We start from the raw sequence: 25,830 nt of genomic DNA, 5'->3' as shown, positions 1-25,830 counted from the left end.
GGAAGATATATGTGCAATTCATGTCAGAGACAAAGGGCTGATTTCCTTAATACATATAAGGAGGAAAAAGATGGACAACCCCAAAGGAAAAGGAAAAAAACAGGAACAAGTGATGTGTGAAGAGTGTAATCTGAAAGGGAAACAGAGAAGGCCTTGGAAAAGACGGCCAAGTCCAGAGGGTGCGGGCCCCATGGCAGGCTGTGGCGTCCCCTCACCTCATACTTCTCAAAGTAGACGTTGCCCAGGTGCAGGATGGAGGCCAGGATGCGGAAGATGCTGTCCTGGTCCTCGCTGCTGAAGCCCAGCACCTCCATGGCAGCCAGGAGTCGGCGAAAGTCATCTGCATCGCTCTTTCCTGCTATCTCACAGTTCCCACCCTGCGTGAGGGCAGAGGCTGAGGATCAGGGAGGTTGGGTGGGGCTGGGGAGTCCTCCAGGTCCTGCTCTGCCCTGACCAGCAGTGTGGCCTAAGCTGGTCACTCAAGCTCTCATTCCACTCTCATGGGCATGGAGGCTCTGAGCAGGGCAGAGGACAGGGTTCATAGATTCCAAGTGCAATGTGTGGCAGTGGTTGTCACCTGTTGACCTTTGTAGCTGCCCAGTGATAATAATGAAAAGAGTAGTCAGTGTTTACTGAGCATGTACTGCATGCCAGGCCCTGTGTTAAGCTCTTTACATGCATTTCCTCATCTAAGCCTCACTACATCCCTGCGAAGTGGTACTATGTTGTCCCCATTTTACAGGTGAGGAAGCTGAGTTACAGAGAGGGGAAGTGTAGTAACTCTAGACTGGTAGGTTCTGTTCCGGGTTCCAGATAAATGAAGTCAGGTAGGCCTTTCCTGCTTCCACTTTGGACCCAGAAGACTCCTGCTCCCCCTCACTGTGACGAGATGTCTTAAATCCAAACTCACTCTCCCCAAATCTCCATCACCGTCACACTCCATCACTCACAACTCAGCTCCCTCAGCCCACCCAGGGGTGTCAGGGTGGGAGGACCAGGGCTGGGAGCCTTCAGATGCCTGCTGGCACTCACCTGGTTCAGATAGTAGTAGGTCTCAGCCTCTTGCAGGCTAAAGGCCTGCCGGAGCTGGGCAGGCAACCCGGCCAACAACTCGTAGAAGATGTGGTAATTCCTCTCGTTTTTGGCCTGTAGAGTGGGTAGGTGGGCACAGAGAAGGGAACCACCTACCTAGGTGACCCCCAGGTACACATACAGGCCCAAGCCTGCCCACAAATGCACATGCACACAGCGGGCTGCAGATGAGAACAGACACCTCTGTGATGGTTGGGGCTCCCAGCCTGGTGCCAGCTACGGGTGAGGGCAGAAGCAGAGGTGCCCTGGTATGACTGAAGGTTGAGAGGGTTCTGAGATTTTATTTGGTTAGGAGAAATAAGAGAAAAGGGACTCGTCTTCTCTTTTGTGTACAGGCCACACACACCTACATACATGTCTATCCACAGACCACATGTGCACACACAGAGCTTGTTGATGGCTGAGCACTTCCTGTGCACCAAAACCTATCCTAGGCCCTTGGGACACAGTGGGGAACAAGGCAGAGAGAAACCCCTGTCCTGATGGAGCCCACCCGCTAGCTAGGGAGACAGACACTCAACAAATCACTGGTTAAAACATAAAATATGGCCGGGTGGGCCGGGCGCTGTGGCTCAAGCCTGTAATCCCAGCACTTTGGGAGGCCGAGACGGGCGGATCACGAGGTCAGGAGATCGAGACCATCCTGGCTGACACGGTGAAACCCCGTCTCTACTAAAAAATACAGAAAACTAGCCGGGCGAGGTGGCGGGCGCCTGTAGTCCCAGCTACTCGAGAGGCTGAGGCAGGAGAATGGCGTGAACCCGGGAGGCGGAGCTTGCAGTGAGCTGAGATCCGGCCACTGCACTCCAGCCTGGGCGGCAGAGCGAGACTCCGTCTCAAAAACAAAAACAAAAAACAAAAAACAAACAAACAAAAAAATATGGCCGGGTGCGGTGGCTCACACCTGTAATCCCAGCACTTTGGGGGGCTGAGACGGGTGGATAACGAGGTCAGGAGATCAAGACCATCCTGGCTAACATGGTGAAACCCCGCCTCTACTAAAAATACAAAAAAAAAAAAAATTAGCCGGGTGTGGTGGCAGGTGCCTGTAGTCCCAGCTACTGGGGAGGCTGAGGCAGGAGAATGGCGTGAACCCGGGAGGCGGAGCTTGCAGTGAGCCGAGATGGCACCACTGCACTCCAGCCTGGGTGACAGAGCAAGACTCCGTCTCAAAAAAACAAAACAAAACAAAACACAAAATATGGCTGGGTGCGGTGGCTCACGCCTGTAATCCCAGCACTTTGGGAGGCCGAGGTGGGCAGATCACGAGGTCAGGAGATCGAGACCATCCTGGCTAGCATGGTGAAACCCCATCTCTACTATCTCTACTAAAAATACAAAAAATTAGCCGGGCGTGGTGGTGGGCACCTGTAGTCCCAGCTACTCGGGAGGCTGAGGCAGGAGAATGGCGTGAATCCAGGAGGCCGAGGTTGCAGTGAGCCGAGATCGTGCCACTGCACTCCAGCCTGGGCGACAGAGTGAGACTCTGTCTCAAAAAAACAAACAAAAACAAAAACAAAAAAAAAATAAGTACACTGGAGAGAAATAAAGCAGTGGAGGTGGGGGTTCTGATGGGATGGAGAGGTGTTGCGTTTTTAAATGGAGAGCTTCCTGAGTGGGTGAAATTGTAGGGGAGACTTGGAGGAAGTGAGGGGTTTGGCCAAGCAGGCGCCTGAGGGATAAGTGCTCCTGAGGGAAGGAACAGAAGGTGCAGAGGCCCTGGCAGAAGCGTGCCTGTGTTGTGGGGCAGGGAGGAGCCACTGTGGCTGGAGGAGGGTCGGGGAGGGGAGGTCCCAGGCTCCCATGTACACATGTACGCATGTATTCATTCATTAATTTCACATCTACCCAGCCCCACCAGGGGCCAGGCTCTGAGTATCTGTACCTCCCACCCCCACCCTGCCCAACACACAGGCCTGGGAGGGGCTGGCCCACCTGAAACACGATCCTGGATTTCTCAAGCAGATACTGGGAGGTTATGGCACCAGAGATCACGCCCCTGGGGTGGGGAGAACAGTCAGCTCTCAGTGGGGGTAGGAGGGCTGGTGTTGGCTCAGGGGCTGTGGCGGGACATGGAAGACACTGCAAAGCTTTTCGGAGGCCCTCCACTGTCCCAACTCACCCTTCCAGAAAGATTTCCATGAACTTCCCAAAGCGGCTGGAGTTGTCGTTCCTGACGGTTTTGGCATTACCGAAGGACTCCAAGAGGGGTGTTGCCTCCAGGATCTGGACTCCAGAAGGAGATGTGGGAATTGAGGGGCCAGGCACTGTTCTGGGGGCCTGGGTGGGAGGCGTAGCTGGGGACACCCAGACACGGGCCTCCCCAAGGACCTCCCTTTATGAGGGGTGACCAGAGGTGGGCTCCCTAGAGAATCCTGAGGTCTCTCCAGTGTCCCCTAAGGTCCCCCACCCCATGCTGCCCATCTCCCACACAGCAAGTCCCATGCTTTCCCTCTCCCAGCCTTCCAGCCTCCATGGTCCCCCACGGCAGCCCCTGACCACAAGCCCCTGCCCAGCCCAGGACAGGCCTTTGGATGTCCCTTCCTGCCTGTCCCTCCACCCACACAGGAGCAGGCACATCCACACACATTTTCCCGGACAAACACACACACACACACACACACACACACACACACACACACAGTACCTTTATCTTCAAGAGCGCCCAGGAGGGAGGACAAAGAGAGAGACAAGAACAGAATGGAGTCACTAGCAGGACCGACCACCTCTCTCTCCAGGAGACTAGGAGCCTCAGACCAGGGAGGGACTAGCAAAAACCTGTGAGGCTCAGAGACCCCAGGGGTCCAGGCTTGGGGACTGCCATGGGGTCTCCAAGGTATGAAAATAGGCTGAGTCTGCCTTCCAAATGGCTCTGGGGATGTCCTCTTCTCCCCTCCCCCATAGCTACTACCAGCCAAGGATCCCTGAACCTCCGCCCTGGCCTTCCTCACTGTTCTCTGACACCCAGGCCCACTTCTGCCTCTGACCATTGGCATATCCTGTTCCCTCTGCTTAGACGCCACTGCTCCCACGCACCTGCATGCCCCCCCAACCTCACCTCTCACAGGAAGGCCACTAGAATTCTCTCCCCGGTAGCCCTTAGCCCCATTGGCAAACTCTCTATTTTCTTGGGTATTGTCTGTCTGCCCACTAGACTGTCAAATCCTACAGGCACGGATCTCTGAGTCCCCAGCATCTAAACGGACCTGGTGCTTAGTAGGCCCTCAAAAAATATCTGCTAAAGGGATGGAAAAAGGAATAGCATTGGCCCGGCATGGTGGCTCACGCCTGTAATTCCAGGACTTTGGGAGACCAAGGTGGGCAGATCACGAGGCCAGGAGATCGAGACCATCCTGACCAACATGGTGAAACTCTGTCTCTACTAAAAATACAAAAAATTAGCTGGGCGTGGTGGTGCCCACCTGTAGTCCCAGCTACTCGGGAGGCTGAGGCAGGAGAATTGCTTGAACCCGGGAGGCAGAGGTTGCAGTGAGCCAAGATTGCACCACTGCACTCCAGCCTGGCGACAGAGCGAGACTGTCTAAAACAAAAATAAAAACAAAACAAAAACAAACAAAAACAACAAAAAAGGAATAGCATCTCATGGGCAGAGCTGCCTAAAGGTGACCATGGCTGATTGCAAGCTCCCACCTATTTAAGCACCTACTGTGTGCCAGACACATTGCCCTGATAATGCAATTGTTAACAATCCCATGAGGTAGGTACTAATATCACCCCTGTATTGCAGATTAGGAAACTGAAGCTTAAAGAAAGGTGAAATGACATGCCCAGGGACTCCAGAATCCACTCGAGTGATGAGCATGGGCCTAGTGTGTACATGGCACTTTCTTTAGCTGAGGCACTTCCTCAGGATAATCTTTTAGGGAAGAAGCAAAGGAGGTCCAGTCACCACAGAAACAATACCTGTAATTTTTGGGATGGGGCCAGTTCCTTCCATCTGTCCCATTTAGTTCAGGAAATACTGCACCCATTGTATAAAGGAGTAAACTGAGGTCCAGAGAGGGACGGGGGCTGGCCTGTGATTGTTCAATGAGTCAAGGTCTGCCTGGGCTTTCCTGTGTACTATCCCTTAGTCTGGGAAGCCCTTGAGGACAGGCTGGCTGCTTCTCTGTTCCTGGTGCCCAGCATACAGCAGGGCAGAAAGCCAGGGGATGGAGTGGGTGAACACCGGAGGGGTGGAACCTGTGGTCCAGGCCTCAGTCAGTCAGGGCAGAGCATTCCCCATGCTACGTGATTGGTTTCAGTTAGGACATATGACCAAAACTTGCCCAGTGAGACGGAGCTCTGAATGTTTCATTTCTGAAATGTTGGGAGGGTTGATCATTATGGTACCAGCTTCCTGACCAATGGGAGTCAGGCTGAGGATGATGCCCATACATGGGGGAGGGTGGAGCCAAGACAAGAGACATTGTCTAAGATTCTGGATCTAGCCATGCCTAAAACTGACCCTAGAACTGGACTGTTTGATTATCTGAGGAGAGGAGAGCCATGTCTAGGAAAGGAGCCCCACGGTCATCACAGCTGGCAGGCCTGTCCTCACACATTCTGTGTACCTGGCACACAGAAACTCCCACACTCAGCCACATCCACAGCTCCATCCGTCCTCCCTGACAGCTCTCTGCCATGGACTGCAAATCCAAGCTCCTGCACCACTTCACTCCTCCCTTCTTAGGCCTCAGTGTTCCCATCTATAAATGGACACAAATGTACCTGCCTCCCACGGTTGCCGTAAAGCTCTGGTGTGATGATAACTGAAGGAACCCAGCACTGTGCCTGGCCACAGGAGGTGCACAAGGTACACTTATTTCTTTTTTTTTTTTTTTTGAGACGGAGTCTCGCTCTGTCGCCCAGGCTGGAGTGCAGTGGCCGGATCTCAGCTCACTGCAAGCTCCACCCCCCGGGTTCACGCCATTCTCCTGCCTCAGCCTCCCGAGTAGCTGGGACTACAGGCGTCCGCCACATCGCCCGGCTAGTTTTTTGTATTTTTTAGTAGAGACGGGGTTTCACCGTGTTAGCCAGGATAGTCTCGATCTCCTGACCTCGTGATCCACCCATCTCGGCCTCCCAAAGTGCTGGGATTACAGGCTTGAGCCACCGCGCCCGGCCGGTACACTTATTTCTTTCCCTGCCTACCTAGCTAGTCATTCCACAAATCTGACCTGAAAGGTTTTGAAAACTGTGCTTGGAGCAAGGGATGATCTGTTTGGTCATCAGGAGGCCTGGACTGGGATGGGAGAGTCTGGCAGGCCAAGGCAGGCATCAGAGGGGCCCAGGCCAGGCTGGAACCTGACGGCAAAGCCTGAGCAGCCCCTACCTATGCCCCCAGGATCACCTTGCTGGGTTCACCACTGGCTAGGACATTATGGCCATGTGCAAACCTTCGTGGGCCCCAGGGTTGGGGAAGTCTGGGTCTGTGGTTCTGGAGTCTGAGCTGGCAGGCCAGCCCCGCCTTCTCCTGAGCTCCAGGCTGGTGATGCATCCATCACCTCTCTGCCATCTCTGTGCATATGCCTAGCAGACACCTCTTCTCAACAAACCTGCTCTTCCTCCACTGCCCAGCCTGCCTCTGTGCCGCCTGTGGGTCAGACCAAATGTCTGGGGTCACCCTCCGACAGTTCTCCCTCTCATACCCCAGTCTGTCTTCTGTAGGCTGCTGGCTGGCTTTGACCTGTACCTGGACCCAACCTGCTTGCACCTCAGGGCCTTTGCAGGCACTCCTCCCTCTGCCTCTTCACTGTTCCCCTAGACATTCCCAGAGCCCACTCTCTTGTCTTCTCTGTACAGCCTACCCTGACCACCACACTTATGATTGCAACCCCCAACACTCCCCACCCTTCTCTCCACTTTTTTCCTCCGCAACTCACCATCTACCCTTTCACGTACATATAATTTACTTGTATATAAGTGTATATATATTTTTCTTCCCGCCTCCACCACTAGAGTAAAGTTCCCATGAGGGTGTGAACATTTGCCTGAGTTGCCGCTACTCGTCCCCAGTGCCTAACCTGGGCCTCACAAACAGTAGGTCTTCAGTAGATCTTTACTGAGGGAACAGATGGGGTTCTACCATTCTCAGGCTCAGAGAGCTTAGCACTGTCTTTATCAGCAAAGTTCCCATCCTGCAGACTCTGACTTGGCATCTACTGCCTAACCCACACTCAGGCCTGCCCTGCCTCTTGATAGCTGGGGGCTGCATAGCTTCTGAGTGTGAGAATATAGTGGCCCCAGGGCCATGACCAAGAAAGTGAGGCCAGGTGGGAGAGATGGGATGACTCCCCTTCCCTATGTGGTCTCCACTGTGAACTGGACCTGGAGGGCTGGAACCAGGAGCTGCCACGGAAGCATAGGCAGGCACACCCCTGGGACGGGGGGCAGAAAAAACAGCCCTGGGCAAGGCCCCCTTCTGGAACTCAGCCTCCCCATTTTTCTAGTGGGCCAAGGAGCCTTGCCTCTTGGGGAGTACATGAGGTGTGCTTATCAAAGTGTGCTCAACCTAGAGTCCTGGGGAGACAAGTAGACTCACCTGCTGCATGACATCCCGTTTCTGGTTCATGGCGGCCAGGTAGCGCAGAATCAGCTTGGTGGCCTCAGTTTTGCCAGAGCCGCTCTCTCCACTGACCGAGCAAAGGCGCAGAGTGAGTTCCAACCTTTCACTGCCTCTTCTGGTGCACCCTGACCCCCATCATGAAGCAAGAGGCTATGTGCAGCAGGCCAACCCAGCGGTATCAGGCAATCTTCCAAGTTCCCACAGCAGTTCTGGCCAGATGCAGGCCTGCTACCTAAGGTCCCCCATTTATCCCCCATGTAAAGGCAGCCCGCTCACCTGATGATTATGCACTGGTTCTGTTTGGCATCGAGCATTTTGGCGAAGGCGAGATTTGCAATAGCAAAGAGGTGCCTGGGGAGAAAGGTCATTGGAGCCGGCCCCTGCCTCTAAGCTCCCAAACCTCCCAGGGACTGGGCAGGGAGCATCCGTATCCAGCCAAACAGCCAATCTGGCCCACCCCTCACCCTGTTGGGGGAATGTTCCCACCCCCATCCTGGTCTGAACCACAGTGCCCTCCAACCTGTGGCTGCGGCCCTGCCTGGAGAGAGACTGTCAGATTGAATAGGTGGGCTGCCTTTCCCCATTTACCTCTGACTCATGGCTGGGGTGCAGCTGGGATCCAGGCTCCCACAGCAGGGGAAAGACGGGCCCAAGAGACCCCACGGCAGCCCCGCCCCGCCCCTGAGACACTCACGGGGGATTCTCTCCCAGGGCCCGTCCATTGTACTGCTGCACCTGCTCCGGCCCATAGATTCCAAACATTTGGTATGGGTTCACCGACACCAGGATGCTCCCGATGTATGTCTGCTGGGCAGACGGTGGCCTCAGCGTCATGGCTCCTTGCAGACCTGTGTCCCTCCTTCCCCTACGCTGGAAGCTTGGCTCCCTGTTTCCATCCGGACAGATATCTGGCTGCCTGGACTCAGGAGTCCCATCTAGAGCCCTCTACCAGCTTGCTGGGCTATGTGCTCTAACAGTGGAATCTCAGGCAATGCAGCAGGCTGAGCTGAGAGGAGTCTGGAGTGAGTAAAACCCCACAGCCACGATCCTGGGTGGGCTTCTCCCTACTTCATTTGTTCATAGTTGGACCCAGGCTCCAGGAACTTTTGGCTCCTGTTGAGGGCAAACCTCCACTGCCTGGAGTGGGTAGTTGGGGAACTCAGGGGATCCTGATGTGGCCAGAGCCCTTCCAGGTGTCCTTGTCTTCCACACTGGCTCTGGGCCCCTGGCCCTCTGTTCTGTCATTCTGAGGTCAGCGGCTCCCCTCCAACCCCTCTGACCATCCCCACTCTGGGGTCCGGGTCTATGGATTCTAGGACTCTGGAAGTTCTATCTGTCAGGTCCCGGGTGGTGGGGGTGTCGCGTATTTCTGGATTCTCTGTCTCCAGCTTTCTGCCTCTGGCATCCACCATTCTAAGACTGTGTTTTAAGACTTCAGATTTTAGTTCTAGGCTCTGGCATTCTATGCTGAAAGGACAGAAACTCAGAGTTCAAACCAGAGGCCACAGGGGCTAGGGCCCAAGAGAGAAATCTGTGCATCCCACCCGGCCCCAGGAGGCAGCTGCCTTCCTGACCTAGGCCCAGGGCAGGGCCAGCCCTAGGTCTTACGTAGATGAGGTTCCGTTCAAATCTAATCTTGAGGTTGGACAGCACAGTGGTTTCCTGGAGGTCTCTAGAAGGGCACAGAGAGAAGCTGTCAGCGCCCCCAGGGCTGGTTCTGGCATGAGTCTCCCTCCCCGACTCAGTGCAGTGCCTTGATCAGATAGGCCTGAGTTCAAGTCCTGTTTCTGACACCAACCAGTTAGGAGACCTTGGGCAAATTACTTCACCTGTCTGTGCCTGTTTCTTTATTTGTCCAATGGGTATGATAATCATTGTACCTACTTCATTGGGGGTTTGGGGGACACTCTTACGTAATCACCATGATTAGATAATGATGTTGACAAACATGGCCCTCTTGTTTTGAGCACCTCCAATGTGCCGGCATCCTCACCACAGCCATCCCACTCCCATTTTGTGGATGAGAAACTGAGGTGCAGAGAAGCAAAGCGATTTGTCCAAGGTCTGCCAGCTAGTGAGTGGTGGGGCTAGGATTTGAACCAAAGTCCATCTAACTCACAAAGCACACCACATTTAGTCTTTGTGACACTTCATGACTGAGGCTCTGAAAATGTCCTGGGAGGTGAGAGGCAACTGCAGGAGGAGCCGCTCTGGTTGGGAGGGTGGGGACCCCATGGTGACACCTTGCTGACCCCACCAGCCCTGCCCACTCACTCCAGCTGTGTCATGTCCTCCACACCATCCTCCCTGTGCTGCTCGCGGAACCGCACAGATGGCAGGCTTCGGATGGAGTGCATCTGTGTGAGAGAGAGACTGTGTCTGCAGTTTGAAGGGCGCCCCCCGCCCCCACTGGCCCCTGGCTTGGTCATACCTGGGGCCTGCTACCATTGTTGGGGAGGGAATCCCAAGGCCAGGTGGGTCCTGCAAGTCTCCTCATTACAGAATGCTGTGGCCCCTGGAACCTGCATGCAACCCTCACACATGAGACACACGCATGCCCTCAGTGCCCAGGCAGGCGCTCCCATGAGCTCCTAAGTGTCCTGCCCTGGGGGGTGAGCAAAGGCATGAGCAGGTACATGGGTGCACGTGCCAGCTCCCTCCCAACTGCAGCTGTCCCAGCACCAGCAGACCCCATGTGTTGGTTTGTGTGACAACTCAAAAGGACACTTGTGACCTGACGCATGGGGCCTCCAGGAGGGCAGAGATGGAGACTGTCTTAGCACCACACCCCCATGCTCATCCCGGGGAAAATGTGTGGACACCTGCATATGAACCCACACTCAATGGCATTTACAGCTCATACAACTCCCAGGCACACAGGTGTTCTTGTAGGCCTGTGGGCACATATGCAAGCCTGTGGGGCCCGGCTGGAGGCACATAGTGTGCAGGCACATGCTCTACCTGTCCACTTGGCACATACATCTGGGTGCACAGCTGGGTCCCTCCCTACCCTGGGGGTCTGGAGAATGGAAGTTCTGATGCCACCTTTGGGCTGCAGGGTCTCCTCTCTGCACGCACATCTGTGCACATGGGCAGAGGGTGGGCAAACAACCCTGACCCCCAGGGATGCCACATCTGCTCAGACCTCATACACTAGCTTTCGTCATTTGGCCATGGTACACACGTGCACACATGCTCAGGCATGCAGGCCTGCGCAGGATCCACATGACTGGGAGCACACACATGTGCACCCTCAGCCTCTCCAATCCCAGCAGCACCCTGAGCAGGCGAGGAAAGAGGACACCAGGAGGGAGGCCTGCATGCCTGTCGCTGGGCTGCTAAGTAGGGCACAGCGAGTATCACCTTTTCTGCCCTGGCCTCTAGCCCACCCATCTGCCCACGTGCTTGCCAGCAGCCTCAGACCCTGAATAATTCAGCCACTCACGTATTCCAGGGTGAGGAGGGCCCAGGCATCCTTGCCCCTCACCCCTAGGCGCCCTGCGCCCCGCTCCCGCAATGCTGCAGCCCACACGGCACGGGGCACCCGCCGCCGGGGCCAGGGCCCCCCCAGCAGCCAGGCTGCCCCAGTTGCCATTGTTGGGCCCGGCTGGCTGCCCGCTCCACTGGGCACGGTCTGCAGAGGCTGAGACGCACCTGCCGCCCCTGCTTGCCCCGCCCACCACCCCAGCATCCCGGGAGAGGCTCCGGTGACCACGCACCCTGGCCAAGGGCCACCCAGCATCAGGCTCGAGTTCCACCTTGAGTGTGGCAGCCAGGCATGGGCTGGGCACTCCTCAGAAGGGCTGCCTACCCTGTACCCGACATGGGGTTCCAGAAGGACTCCTGGTTCAGTTTTCCCTCTGTGCAATGAGGAGGCTGGAGGGTTGGATCCTGAGCCCCTCACCCTGACCTATTCCAGAATCCTGCAGCCCAGGGGACTTCAAAGGGCAGCAAAAACCTTGAGGAAAGAGGAGGCTCTAATTTGGGGCAGGGTCAGTAGGAGACAGGAGGAACCGCACAGACCTGGATGTGCGGTGGAACAGGATGGATAGGCATGTCCTGCAGTTTCACATCTGGCTTGGCTAAAATCTCTGAGGGGAAGTTAGGGCCAGACCTGCCATCCAGATTGGATCAGGGCAGGGCTGCCCAGGGCCCAGGCTGAGATGAACAAAGATCCTTCCCCAGAGCGACCTGGAAGCAGTTTCCCATGTCTCTGTCCTGTGCCTGCCTGTGCTGGGCATCCCCTTGTTCAACCCTCCAGAGGTTCTGGGAGGGACTGTTCTCCCCAACTTACAGGCCTCAGCAGGCAGCTGCTCTCCAAGGTTGCACAGGGCTCCTCAGGCTGTCTCTCTTGCCCTGCTTTCTAGGCCAGAACCCTCAAACCCTCCCTGTAATCTGTGCCCCCATACCTTGTTCCGCCAGCTTGGGGGGCCGACCTCTTCCCAGGAGCCCTTAAGGGAGAGGCAGGCGGCTCCAGGGCCCAGGTGGCAGGACTGGGGGTGGGCGTCTACTCGTGGCCTGGGTCCACAGGCATCTGCCCGAAGCCAGAGGCAGGACCAGCGAAGACCCCAGGCTCTTGGCTTGGGGTCCTGGGTTGGCTGGACTCCAGGCTTCAGGGCTGCAGGCCCCACTCGCTGGAAAGAGCTCAGCTTCTGCACACGAGGCATGACCACAGCAAAACGCCCAGGGGCTGCCTGGCGCCGCTCGCCCCCCTTGGGCAGGGGCTCTGGGGCCCTGGTGGGTGCCAAGGGGGCTGCGGTTTGGGGCAGTGTCCCCCAGCGGTGCCATGGTGGCCATGTGGCCCTGGTCTGCTCACGTGCAGCCAGTGGGTATGAGAGGCTGGGCCTTAATGTCTTTTGCTCTGGGAGGACATCCTTGGGGGGTGTGACATCCTTGGGAGGTGTTGGGATTGGAGGCTTGGTCTCTGCTGGCAGCTGGGGGTCTCCCAGGGTGGCCTCTTCTTCAGGCTTCTCAGGGGTTGGGCCAGCTGATTTGGTGAGCTGTCCAGGACCCGGCTCATGGTGTCTGCCCAGGAAGACCCTGGTCATATCAGCAGCTGCATCCTCAGGCTGGAGGGTGGTGGATAGCACAGGGCCTACGTGCTGGAGAAAGGGGTTTTCCGGCACAGGGGGTGGCCTGGAAAAGCCTCGGCGGCTGCCTGCACCTCCTGGCCAGGGGGAGGGTGGGCGTTGGGTGGGAGGCATGTCCACGTCCCAGATGGGGGCCAGCGGGGGCACGGTCCAGGGCACCTCTGAGTCCTCGGCTTCTCGCGGGCTTTCCCGGTGCTCCAGGGGCGCCCGCCAGGCCCCGGCTCCGGCCCCGGGCGGTCGGTGGAAGGGCGGGCGCACTCGTGGCTTCACAGCCCGAGTGGGTGGCTCGCTGAGGCGCCGCCACGTGTGCGGGAGGTGCGAGGGCAGATTCAGGGAGCGGCGCCGCGGGCTGTGGCCCAGCCCCGGGGGCGGCGAGGGCGGCCTGGGTGAGCCCGGCAGCGGCGAGCGGGGTGGGCCCAGGCGCCCCGCGGCTCTGCGTGGGGCTGGGGACTCCTGCAGCGAGCGGGGCCGGCGGGCCGGGGGCGGGAAGGGCGGCTGGAAGGGTCCCGCGCGCAAGGACAGCTGAGGCGACGGGGGCGCCAAGGGTGAGCGGTAGCCGGGGCCCGGCAGGCTCTTCAGCGAGGGCTGGGGCGAGGCCAGTGGTGACCAGGCTCGCCTCCGCGACGCCCGTGGGGAGGCCCCGGGGAAGCCGAAGGCCGCCCCTCGCCCGCGGGAGTCCCTGAACGAGGGTCGGGGCCCGGGGAAGGCCAGTAGGTCGGGGGGCATCTCCGGACTCACGGCAGGGGGCTCCACGAAGGCCCACCAGCTGGCCTGCGGCGCCGGGGGCACGTGCGCTGGGGCGGCCCAGGGCGGCGGGTGGCGGCGGAGGGAGCCGTAGGGCGAGGCCGGCCGGGGCAGGCCCGAGAGTGCCGGGGAGAGGGGCGGCGCAGGCGGGGGCCCGGGGCTGGGGGTCCTAGGGGGCACGGGCGGCGACAGGAGCGCGCTCCAGTGGGAGACCGTCCTGGGCGCGGGCGCGGGCGCGGGAGGGCGGCGCGCGTCGTTGCCGCTGCGAGCGCGTGGCTGGGCCCTCCTCAGCACGATGGGCGTGCTGGGCCGCTCCGGGTCCATGCCAGCCAGCTTGTAGCCGAAGCGTTTGTAGGCTGCCTCCCTGACCGCGGGGCCGCCCGCCCGGGCCTTCTGGCTGCCCCTGAGCCGCGGAATGGGCTTCTTCTCCGACAGCGTCTTCTTGAGGAACCGCGCCAGCGAGGTGGCAGGGCGAGGAGCGGGGCGGCCAAACTCAGGGCCGAAGCCCAGGCCCCGGTGGGCGCCGAAGGCCGACAGCGCGCGCTGGAGGTTGCGCTGGCGTGGCGTGAGGAAGCCCCAGAAAGGGTGGCCGTAGGGCACAGCGGGCACCGGGGGCGGCTCCTCCTCGTCCTCTTCTTCGTCCGCATCCCCTAAGGGCAGAGGAATATCCAGAGAGGGTGGCAGGGGCACCTCCAGCTTCTCCTTCCCAAACAGCTTCACCTGGGGTCGCGGGAAGAGGCGGAACTTGCGGATGAGGGACAGCTTGGACCTGGCGGGCTTGTCCATGCCTTGCTGCTCGAAGAAGGCGGCGCTGGGCAGGCGGAAGGAGGTCCCCTGACGCTCCCCGCCCGTGTCCTCCGGCTCTTCCAGCTCGGCAATGTCATCCATGGGGTGGGCATACGGGTTGTGGGGCGACAGGATGGGCGGTGGTACCCAGGGGTACACAAAGGCCGAGGTCGACTCCTCTGGGTAAAAATAGGGCACCTCGGGGGGGTAGATGGCCTCGTCCCCACCGCCATAGACGCCTTCGACATAGGGGACGGTGTAGGGGACCCCGTAGGGATCAAAGTAGGGTACATCGTAGGGAGTGTGGTACGGGAGGTCATAGGGCGGGTATGGCACGTCGTACGGTGCATAGGGATCCAGGTAGTAGCCATATGGGTGCGCCTCGCCCTCGTACCCATCGTGGTAGCTGTAAGGAGACGAGTACCCCGACGGGGGCGCATATGGGGGTTCATAATCGTTGTAGCCATAGCCGTAGCTGTAGGTGTACCCTGGATCAAAGGGGCCACCGTAATAGTCGGGGTGGTAGTAGTCGTAGGGGTCCTCCGGCAGGTACCCGTAGTAGCGGTCGCTGTAGGGTGGCCAAGCCGGGCTGTAGGGGCCGAGGCCCGCCAGGTAGGGTTCCTGCTCCTCGTAGCGGTGGAGTGACTGCCGGTCATAGTAGTCGTCGCCGTCGCGGTGATAGTCATAATACTCGCCCAGGTCCTGGAAACCCTCAAGCCCGTACAGCGACTTACGGGAACCCGAGTGATGGAACGGGGCCTCGTCTTCGGAGGGCAGGAAGCCCAGGGGCTCGCCTGACGCGTAGATGCTGCGGCTGCGGGGGAACCTCCGGAGCCGGCCCCCGGGCCGCAGGATCTCGGCACCCGACGGGAAGGCGAGTTTGCGGGAGCCCATGCGAGAGCTCGAGTGCTGCAGCCAGGCGTCCACCGTGGCCTGCTCGCTGCCCGACTCCTCGGCCTTCTTGAGGAGGAACTTTTTTGTGAGCCAGTTGATGGCCGTGGACGCCTTGCTGAGCGACCGGGCGCGCGGCCGAAGGCGGCCGTAGCCACGGCGGCCTGGGAAGCGGATCACCATGAAGGACGGTTTCTTGCCCTTCATCGCCCGCTTCTTCTTGCCCATACGCATCTGCGTCATGAGCTTCGACGTGGACTTGAGCACAGTGCGGGCCTTCTTCTTGCGCTTGGTCTTCTGAGGGCCGGTGTGGAGGCCCCAGAAGAAGGCCGAGGCGCTGCGGAACTGGCCTTTCTTGGAGATCTTGGGTGTGCGGTCGCGGAATCCCATGAAGAGCCGCGACGTCCCCTTCAGGCTCCGTTTGGGCTTCTCCGGCTCTGGTGCCTTCTTCCCCTTCTTCCCTTTCTTGGCTTTCTTCTCCTCATCTTCCTCCTTCGCCATGGTGGCTGTCTGCTCTCTACCGGGCCCGGGGCCGGTGTCACGGGCTCAGGGACTTGGAGACACAGGGACCTGCTCGGTCTCCTGCCCGCGGCTGGACACGCGGCCTCCTCCGGCTGGGAGCAGACTGGACTGGCCCCGGGTAGCGTGGGGAGGGCTGAGCCAGGATTCCGGGAGGGCGGATCCATAATTCATCTCCTCTAGAGCGCCTTGGGTTTCACCCTAGAGCAGTGGTGGAAAGTGTGTGGGTGGTGTTTACCGGGATGGGGAAGCCTGCCTATGAGGCCTGTGCTGGGGAAGACATTCTTGCCTCGGAGTCGTCATGGCAACCTCAGTGCTCATCCTGGTCAGGCCCTCCCTAGGCCACAGCTGGCTCAACCCCCTGAAGGGAGCCCTTGGGTCGTTTCGGCTTCACAGACAAAGACATTGAGCCACAGAGATGGAATGCCACCTGCCCTAAATCACCAGCACACCTGCACTGGACCAGAAGTGGAGCCCAGGGTGGGATGGTCAAAGCCCACCAAGTCATCTTGGAGGAGAAGTTTGAACGCTCTAGGTCCTGGGCAAGGGAGGAGGGGAATGGGCAGAGCAGGTGCTGGGCTGCGGTCAGTGTAACGGGAGCTGGCTGGCACTCAGGAGCTGAATAATACATGGGGCGGGGAGCCAGGCTGCTGGCTCAGAAGGCAGGGCACGGAGGGGTGTTTCAGTGGAACTCCACTTCTGTGTGTGTATGTGGGGGGGCGGGGTAGAGAGGCGGAAATGGAGGGTGGGTCAGGCCTGACTCTGACCCTAGGCTCTGTCACTGACCGGCTGTGTGGGTCCAGGAAAGCCTTTGTCCTCTCTGGGCCTCAGTTTCCTCTGAAGAATGGGAGTGATAAGCTATGCTCTGTCTCCTTCACCAAAAGGAAGCAAGACCTGATAGAGCTGCTGGGTAACTGGAGATGCCTCCTACTGGCTCCTGTCTGGGGTCCCTGCCTAGCCCTGTCCACTCCTCTTACTTTCTGCTCTGGCTGAGTAGGCTGTGGCCATATGGTTCCTGCCTTCTCTGGGCATAGCTGATTGCTTCATATGGCCTGACCTAAGGCTGCATATCCAAAGTCTGGTTGGTGGCCAGTCTAACTCACTTTTGAGAACCTGCACTAAAAGAGGTTGTCAGTGGAAAAAACTGGGCAGGCCAGCGGGGGTGGGGAGTGGCAGCTCTGAGACCTGAAGCCTCAGAACCAGCTCTCCTCCTCCTTTTCCTCCTTCCCCTTCTCAAGATGGACCCCAGTTAACATCAAGCTCCCTACTTACTGAACTCTGCTTCAGTCTTTTGGTCCCAGAACTAATTCTTTGGTTGCTTAAGGTTTAGCATAGGCAACCCCAGAGCAGCAAGGTTCTGGCCCTGGTTCTGCCACTTGCCAGCTCCACGCCCTCAGATCAGTGGCTTCAGAGCCTCAGCGTGCTCAGCTGTGAAACAGGGACAGGGAGAGGCCTTCCCAGGCAAGTGGCAGGAGCGGAGAGGGGACCATGCAGCAGAGGAGGTCTCCCCCTGTCTGCCTCTTCCCCCTGTTTACTTTCTCTGGCTCTTCACTTTCCTCTTCTTCCTGCTCCTCCTCCCCAAGATTCACCTGGAGCCAGTCAGTGCCCAGCCACTCAGAGGAGTTGCACCAGGGGCTGTTGGTGCCTGGTGCAGGCAGTCTCACAGGGATGGGGAGTAGGGCTTGATGGAAACCAGATAAATTGGATGGACGGCTTTTGGGGCAAGTTAGGGGATATGTGCAGGAAGTGGGCCTCTTGCGGAGCAGGAGTTTGAGGGGCTGCCCACTCTCCCTTCTGTTTTTGGGCAGTGGCTCTTGTCCGCTTGAGGAAAATGAAGGACAGGGGAGATGTTCTTTCTTTCTTCTTTTTTTGAGACAGAGTCTCGCTCTGTTGCCCAGGCTAGAGGGCAGTGGTACAATCTTGGCTCACTGCAAACTCCACCTCCCGGGTTCAAGCAATTCTTGTGCCTCAGTCTCCCAAATATCTGGAATTACAGGTATGTGCCACCACACCTGGCCAATTTTTGTATTTTTAGTAGAGACGGGTTTTGCCACGTTGGCCGGGATGGTCTCAAACTCCTGACCTCAGATGATCCACCGACCTCGGCCTCCCAAAGTGCTGCGATTAGAGATGTGAGCCACGGCGCCCAGCCAAGACATTCTTTCTGAGCCCAGAGATATCAACACCTGCCCCAGCTCCTCTTGGAGCCAGTTTCCAGAGTGAGGCCCCAGTCAGGTGTGTGGCACAATGGTCACAGCAGGTCTGTGCGATATGAGCTATTAGTATCTCTATTCTCCAGATGAGGAAACTCAGACTCAAAAGGTGAAGGGACTTGCTCGAGGCCACCTGGCTTGGGAAGGCAGAACCCAGGCCTGGCCGGGTTCAGCACTACCTCCCTTACTAGGCCCTCCTGCCCACTGAGCTCCTGGGTAATCACTGGGCTTGCAGTGGCTTAGGACACTGGGCAGAGCCAGGAGCATAGTCGAGCTGACCCCATAACCTGCTCCTGCCTGGAGGGGGAGGGCCCTGACCAAGCCACTGGGCAAACCAGAGCCCAGATGGGCCTCCAGCAGGCACCAAGGCCTCTCCAGTGCTTGCCCACAGCTACCCCAACCTGGATTCCTCAGTCAGCCTGGCCCCTTTCCCTAAGGGTCCTGTAGCCAGCATTTACTCACTCACCCATACATTCAAAAGCCTCTGTGGGAAGTGTGCTGCATACTAGGCACCGTCTAAGTGCTGGGGACACAGCTGTGAACAAAACAGAGAAAAACCCTGCCCTCATGCAGTTACCAAATATGGGTGGAGGGAGAGCCAATAAACATGGAAAATCAGTAACAGATAATGGGGCACAAGTGCTGTGGAAGGGACAGCAAGAAGTGGGGGTGTGACATTAAACAGGAAGTCAGGGAAGGCCTAGTGGCTATGGGACCATGGAGAGAGCCTGTGGGCAGTGCACAGTCCCAAGCAGATGGAGGAGCAGTCAGACCAGGTGGCTGGAGGGCAGCGGGGGTGCACTGGGTGGTGAGGTCAGAGTTCAGGGGCACACGTGCAGGGCCTGTGGGCCACAATGAGGGCTTGGTTTCGACTGCCAGTGAGGCAGGAGCCGTGGGAGGAGGGTTTTGGCAGAGAAGGGATGGAATTCGACCTCAGTCTTTTTTTTTTTTTTTTTTTTTTTTTGAGACAGAGTCTTCTTGTGTTGCTCAGGCTGGAGTGTGATGGTACGATCTTGGCACAGCAACTGCCTCCCAGGTTTAAGCAATTCTCCTGCCTCAGCTTCCCAAGAAACTGGGATTACAGGCACACATCACCACACCGGCTAATTTTGTATTTTTAGTAGAGACAGGGTTTCACCATGTTGGCCAGGCTGGTTTCGAACTCCTGACCTCAGGTGATCTGCCTGCCTTGACCTCCCAAAGTGTTGGGATTACATCTGTGAGCCACCAAGCCTGGCCTCGACCTCAGTCTTGATAGGAGCCTCTACTGCTGTGGGAGAAGCAGCTGCAGGAGTGAGGGTGAAGGCAGGGAGGCCAGCGTGGAAGTTTCCATGGAGGTCCTCCTGCACCAGGCTGCCAGCTGTTAAGGTGTGGAGAAGTGGTAGGATGCTGGGGACATGTGGCAGGTAGGGCTGACAGGATTTGATGATGGGGATGGGGGAGGGTGCAGGAATGGCTCCCAGGTTTCCTTACTGAACAGCAGGGAGAATGGAAAGGCCGTCAGGTCATTGGCCAGGATGAGGAAGGCTGCGGGCAGAGCAAGTTGAGGAAGTAGGGCCCAGGAATCAGCTTTGGGCACTGGGCACTGCTAAGGGGCCATCACAGCCATCAGGGCTGGTGACATCAGTTAGGGAGTCATCGGCATCTAGATGGCATTGAAGCCACAGCTCTGGAGGATGACACCAGGGAATGAGTATAGAGGGAAGAGAGGTCACGGAATGAGCCACAGGGCTGCAGTGCTTAGGAGCCAAGGAGGCAGTGAGTGAGCACCACGAAGCCAGCCAGAGGAGCAGGTGGAGGCCCAGGAGGGAGTGGGATCCTGGGGGCTGCACAGGAGGGCGGGACTGCTATGACAGATGGGCACATGGCCCATGTTAGTCAGGAATGGAGAGCTGACTAATGGATGCAGCTCCTTAGAACTCCAGTGGTGACTGTGACAAGAGTGGTCCCAGTACAGTGGTGGGGGTGAGGGAAGTTACACCTAATGGAAGAGGTTTCAAGAAAGACAGGACCAGGGCCAGATGTGGTGGCTCAGGCCTGTAATCCCAGCACTTTGGGAGGCCAAGGCAGGTGGATCATATGAGGTCAAGAGTTTGAGACCAGCCTGACCAACATGGTGAAACCTCGTTTCTACTAAAAATACAAAAATTAGCTGGGCATGGTGGCGCATGCCTGTAATCCCAGCTGCTCGAGAGGCTGAGGCAGGAGAATCACTTGAACCTGGGAGGCGGAGGTTGCAGTGAGCCAAGATCAAGCCATTGCCCAGAGCAAAAACTCTGTCTCAAAAAAAAAGATAAAAAAAGAAAGACAGGACTGCGGTGGTCACAAGGCGGGCCCACTTGTGAGCATACTAAAACCACAGGATTGTACACTTTGGTGGGTGAATTGTATGGAAGGCGGACTATATATTGACTGTTTTACAAAAGAAAAAGGACAAGAGGGAGGGAGGGAAGGAAGGAAGCAAGTAATCCACCCCTGGGGATGTCTCTTACATGTCCTTATGGGTAAGGATGAACAAACAGAGCTGCTTGTTGCCGCAGTACACCGCAATGCATTCCAGGATGGAACATAGCACAGCTATAACAAGGAATATGGACGATCTCTGTGTCGTGACAGGGAGCGATCTCCAGGACCTGCTAGTGTAGGAAGCAGGCTGCAGAACAGCCTGTTGACTACAGTGTTTACTGAAGCCTTTCTATAGGGAGAGAGAGAGAGAGAGTGTGTGTGTGTGTGTGTGAGAAGGTGTGGGGGGAAAGAATATGAGTTTGTTTTCTTCGTGTGTTTGCTTTTTTTTTGAGACGGATGAGACAGTCTCACTCCGCCAACCAGGCTGGAGAGTAGTGGTGCAATCTCAGCTCACTGCGGCCTCCACCACCTGGGCCTCAGCTTCCTGAGTAGCTGGAATTACAGGCATGCACCACCATGCCTGATTAATTTTTGTATTTTTAGTAGAGACAGGGTTTTGCCATGTTGGCCAGGCTGGTCTTGAACTCCTGACCTCAAGTGATCTGCCCATCTCATCCTCCCAAAGTGCTGGGATTAAAGGCGTGAGTCACCATGCTTAGCTTGTATTTGCTTTTTTAATTTCCATATTAGAAATACTACAGCCGGGAGCAGTGGCTCATGCCTGGGCACTTTGAGAGGCTAAGATGGGAGGAGCCCAGGAGTTTGAAACCAGCCTAGGCAATATAATGAGACCCTGTCCCTAAAACACAAACAAACCAAAAAATTAGCAGGGAGTGGTGGCAGGCACCTGTAGGCCCAGCTACTCAGAAGGCTGAAGTGGGAGGATCGCTTGAGCCAGTATTTTGAGGCTGCAGTGAGCCATGATCATGCCACTGCACTCCAGCCTCTGACACAGGGCAAGACTCTGTGTCAAAATAAACAAAAATACAGCACCAGGTGTGGTGGCTCACGCCTGTAATCCTAGCACTTTGGGAGGCCGAGGCGGGCTGATTACCTGAGCTCAGGAGTTAGAGACCAGCCTGGGCAACATGGTGAAACCCTGTCTCTACTAAAATACAAAAAATTAGCTGGGTGTGGCAGTGTGTGCCTGTAGTCCTAGCTACTCCGGAGGCTGAGGCAGGAGAATTTCTTGAACCCAGGAGGTGGAGGTTGCAGTGAGCTGAGATCGTGCCACTGCATTCCGGCCCGGGTGACAGAGTGAGACTCCGTTTCAAAAAAAAAAAAAAAAAAGAAATATAGCAAAAGATACTCAATAAATTAATGAGAATGGTTATCTCACTGTAAATCTTTCTGTATTAGTTTGATTGTTTGATTTTTGATCCATGTGAATGCATTTCTGAGTGAAAAACCAAATAAAAATGTAACATTTAAAAGTGTAAATGTGGGCCAGGCGCGCTGACTCACACCTGTAGTCCAGCACTTCGGGAGGCCGAGGAAGGTGGATCACTCAAAGCTAGCAGTTCAAGACCAGCCTGGACAACACAGCAAAACCCTGTCTCTACTAAAAATACAAACATCAGTCGGACATGGTGGTGCGCACCTGTAATCCCAGCTACAGGTGTGCACAGCGTGGTGGCTGAGGTAGAAGAATCACTTGAACCCAGGATGTGGAGGTTGCAGTGAGCTGAGATCGCACCACTGCAACCCAGCCTGGGTGACAGTGCGAGACCTTGTCCCTCCCCAATCCCCCAAACAAGTGTAAATGTGAAAATGGCAAAAAAAAAAAGGGGGGATTGGAGACAGTGAGTGTAACACCACTTTAGAGGGGCTCCCAGGAAGAATTTCAGGGACCTGAGATGTCACAGGTCCAACCCTGCCCCTATCCCAGCTCCATGTAATATTTGTTACATTTGTTGAAAGTGAGGCAGAGAGAGGTCAGAGACTTGCTGGGGAGAAGCAGGGCAGGACTGGCCCTTCAGGCCCAAGAGCACCTCCCAGAACCATACCTTCTGTCTGCCCCAAGTAGGGAAGCCTTGTCTGTCTGTCCAGGAGAAAGGCTGAGAGGCCACCATTGTCTAGCGGGCTTGCCCAAGTCCCGCCTCAAACCTTCAGGCAGGCATCTTTCCACTGCAAAGCCCCATTGTCCAGATGAAGAACCTGCCTCTCAGAGAGGCCAGCCCAGCTCTAGCCCCGGGGACGTGGAGCCCAGTGGCTGAGAGCTCTGGGTCAGGTCTCATTCCCTTCCTGGATCTGACCCATAGCAAGTCATGCAGCCTCGGCATTGGAGTCTCCTCATCTGTGAGTGTAGATGCCTCCCCTACCAGGGCTGATCTGGGCATTACATGAGATAGCGGAGAGCCGGGCACAGTGGCTGGCCTGGGTAAGCAGCTGTTGTTATGATTGTCAACATTGTTGCTACAGGCTGCTGCCTGTCTGCTCTGAGTGAGGAAGTCTGGGTGACTGCTGGCGGCAAGTCCTGCCCAACTGACCCCTCCTGGTCTCTGGGCCCCAGGCTAGACCTCAGGCTAGTAGTCAGCTGAGGCTGCCCCTCCTCTGGTAGGTTCCAGGTCCTGCCTTCCTCTCAGGGTCCCCATCCTCTGTGCAGGCACAGAGTGGGTGTCAGGGAGCAAGTCTCTCGTTCATTCATTTCTTCAATATTACTTGTGCATTAGTTGTGCATCTGTTACGTGCCAAGCACTGTGCAGGGCACTTGGAATTCGCAGAGTCGAGTGGAACCAGATGTGATCTCTGCTCATGGAGCTCCCTGTGTTGTAGGGGACCCAGACTTTTTTTTTTTTTTTTTTTTTGAGACACAGTCTCATTTTATCATTCAGGCTGGAGTGCAGTAACATAATCACAGCTCACTGCAGTCTTGAGTTCCCAGGCTCAAGCAATCCTCCCACCTCAGCTGCCTGAGCAGCTGAGACTACGGGTGTGTGCTATCACACCTGGCTAATTTTTTTTTTTTGGTTGTTTTTTGTAGAGACAGGGTCCCACTATGTTGCCCAGGATGGTCTTGAACTCCTTGCCCCCAGGCAATACTCCTGCCTCAGCCTCCCAAAGTGTTGGGATCACAGGTATGAGCCACCACGGCCATCCTGGATGCAGACTTTAAGCAAAGAGCCACATCAACAAAAAGAGCTGTGAAGGTCAGGGCATGACCCCCGATGCCCAAACACTGCACTGGAGGTCCAGGAAGATTCTCCTGACAAGGCAACCCTGAGCCAAGATCTGAAGGACAAGAGGGAGTTTGTAACATGGAGGAGGGAACTGTATTCCTGGCAGGTGGAACCACATGTGCAAAGGCCAGGTGGTAAGAGGGGCTGCAAGGACAGTCCTATGGCTGGAGCACAGTGATTGAGGGCATGTGAAATGAGAGGTGGCCAGGGTGGCAGGCAGCGACTAGCCCAATGGGCATGGAAGGGATGGGACTTTGGTCACTGTTCCACATTTCCAGATGTTTACTATGTGCCAGGCTTGGTGCTAAATGATTTTCTGGAATATCTCACTAGATTCTCACATAGATGAAGGGCTTAATCTTGGAGAGGTTAGATCCCTCAGCTGAGAGCCCACAGTGAGGAAGCTGTAGGGCCTGTGTCCCTGACTGCAAGGCCTGTGCTCAGAACGGCCGGGCCACACAGAGCTCCACTCTCACTGCAGCCTCCTGAAGTGGATATGATTACTCTTCCCACTTTATAGATGAGGACATGGGCCCAGAGAGGATATGTGAGTGACACAGCTTGAAGGTGGAGTTAAGCCTGGACAGTCTGGCTTCAGAGTGTCCACAGTCTCAACCACTGCCTCACACGGCTTCTTAGAAAGTAGTATAAAAAGCAGCTCGGGCCGCCATGTGAAAAGAATGGAGAGGGGGCAATGACACAGCTGGGACCATGCTGTGATGGAGTACAGTGGACACATTCAGGATGAGGTGAAACCGGCTGGCCCTGGTGAGAGGCTAGATGGGGCTGGGATGAGGGTGGAGCCAGGTAGACTTGGGGTTGGCTTGGTACAGCTGGGAGGTGCGGGGACTCTCTCTGAGGTGAAGCCAGGGGTATGGGAATGCCATGTTTGGTTTAGGACACGGTGGGCTTGGGATGGCTATGGCACAGTGCAGTGGAGAGTCAAAAAGGCTGCTTGGACCCAGGTCTGGCGAGATGGAAGCTGGAGGTCAGGTGGGCTGTCTAGGAGAGGGACAGAGTGGGGAGGAGAGGGTCTCGATTCAGCTTTCTTGCCAGAGGAGGGTTCTGAAATGAGAAACTGGAATCTAAGCTGGAGAGGAAGAAAGATGGAGAATGAGCGAATGCACAGGTGTGGGAGGGACAGACGAATATTCATGACTGTGGCTCCTATGAAACTGAGTCTTCTAAAGCTGCAGGGAATACTATCCTCGGGAGGCTGCAGGGATGCCAGCCGGGAGATGAGTGCAGCTCTGCTGCCTGGGCATGGGCCTGAGTGAGGGTGCAGACCCCTGCCTGTGATCACCAGGGAGGGTGAGTGATGAGAACAAGGTGGCTAACAGGGTGAGGCCCAAGCCTGGAGCTTACACAGGTGTGGGGGTCAGAGACCTTTGGGGGGTCTTAGGGAGCTTCCTCAGCCCTAAGTGCACTGTGAGCGACCACTTCACACTGACCTGGGCATACGCAGCTGCACGATCCCTCGCTCGCTCTCTCCCACACAAATGTAGACATACAACCATCCTGACCACAGACCCAGAAAGCCCAGGACATAACAGGGCCGCAGTGCCTGCCCTGATCCACGCACACACAGACCTAGCCCAGGAACAAGCCCATCCATGGTAAGGAACATGTGGCTTAGTGGCTGGAGCCTCTCACCTGAGCCCTTACTGCCTGAGGATCCCCCAGCCTCTGGCCTCATTTGCCACCCTTTGCCAGCCAGCCTGGGGGACAGAACAGGCCTGGATCTAATCCAAGGCCTGGACTCACCCTGACACCCTATGGACTCAAGGCCTTCCCTACCTCACCCTGGGCCCAGACCCCCTACCTGTAAAGTGGGAGTGGGAGTGGCCACCACCCAGACAGAAACCCTCACCTAGGGCCTCATGGCCAGCCATCAGGGCAGTCAGGAGAGGGGCCGAGGTAAGCCACGGAGCCCTTGCCTGTCTTGGTATCCCACCATTGCCAGGAGAGGACTGCGTGGGCATCACACCCCTCACAGATGAACACAGTGAGGCAGAGAAGGGCCTCAAGGTGAGTTAGGGGCGAGGCTCCAGCTCTGCTGCTGCCCCTTCCCTTATCACCCCTGCAGCCTGGGATGCCAGGGTGGCCAGTGGCAGACCCCAAGGACTCTAGGCTAAGGTCTCCTTACCTGGGTCCCGTGGCCTGCTCCCCGCCTGCATGCCGCCTCATGGGGGTCCTCTGGCTGGCCCAGGGGCACGGTCGGCCCAGCAGAGCAGCTCAGTGTTATGGGGAAGGGAGGCCCAGCCCACCACGCCGACTGTCTGGGGCCCCATGCATATTTAATGATGTCTATTATTCCTGTTTTGTCTCTGGAAAGGCATGAG

The 25,830-nt window shown here is 56.9% G+C and overlaps 1 protein-coding gene across 9 annotated transcripts in view; it reads right to left on the bottom strand.

The window, feature by feature from the left end:
* The window catches only part of MYO15A (myosin XVA), a 65,417-nt gene extending 48,181 nt beyond the window's left edge, over nt 1–17,236 (bottom strand). For 2 of the 9 annotated variants that reach the window (XM_031657391.1, XM_031657393.1), the window contains exons 1-11: nt 12,070–16,868; nt 9,935–10,017; nt 9,269–9,332; nt 8,355–8,464; nt 7,937–8,011; nt 7,637–7,727; nt 3,740–3,745; nt 3,215–3,318; nt 3,028–3,091; nt 1,033–1,146; nt 216–377 (exon numbers count right to left, since the gene is read on the bottom strand). In XM_031657391.1, the coding sequence (XP_031513251.1) occupies nt 216–377; nt 1,033–1,146; nt 3,028–3,091; nt 3,215–3,318; nt 3,740–3,745; nt 7,637–7,727; nt 7,937–8,011; nt 8,355–8,464; nt 9,269–9,332; nt 9,935–10,017; nt 12,070–15,672 (4,476 nt within the window). In that variant the 5' untranslated portion in view covers nt 15,673–16,868. Of the gene's footprint in view, nt 1–215; nt 378–1,032; nt 1,147–3,027; nt 3,092–3,214; nt 3,319–3,739; nt 3,746–7,636; nt 7,728–7,936; nt 8,012–8,354; nt 8,465–9,268; nt 9,333–9,934; nt 10,018–12,069 lie in introns of all 9 variants that reach the window. The other 7 variants (XM_031657395.1, XM_021928800.2, XM_031657398.1 and 4 more) reach the window with 6 other exon arrangements.
* Nucleotides 17,237–25,830: the final 8,594 nt, after the last annotated feature.

The sequence above is a fragment of the Papio anubis genome, chromosome 17 (genome assembly GCF_008728515.1).
Source record: "Papio anubis isolate 15944 chromosome 17, Panubis1.0, whole genome shotgun sequence".
Lineage (NCBI taxonomy): Eukaryota > Metazoa > Chordata > Mammalia > Primates > Cercopithecidae > Papio > Papio anubis.
The sequence above is the reverse complement of the archived record's forward strand: the minus strand, read 5'-3'. Positions and strand labels throughout refer to the sequence as shown.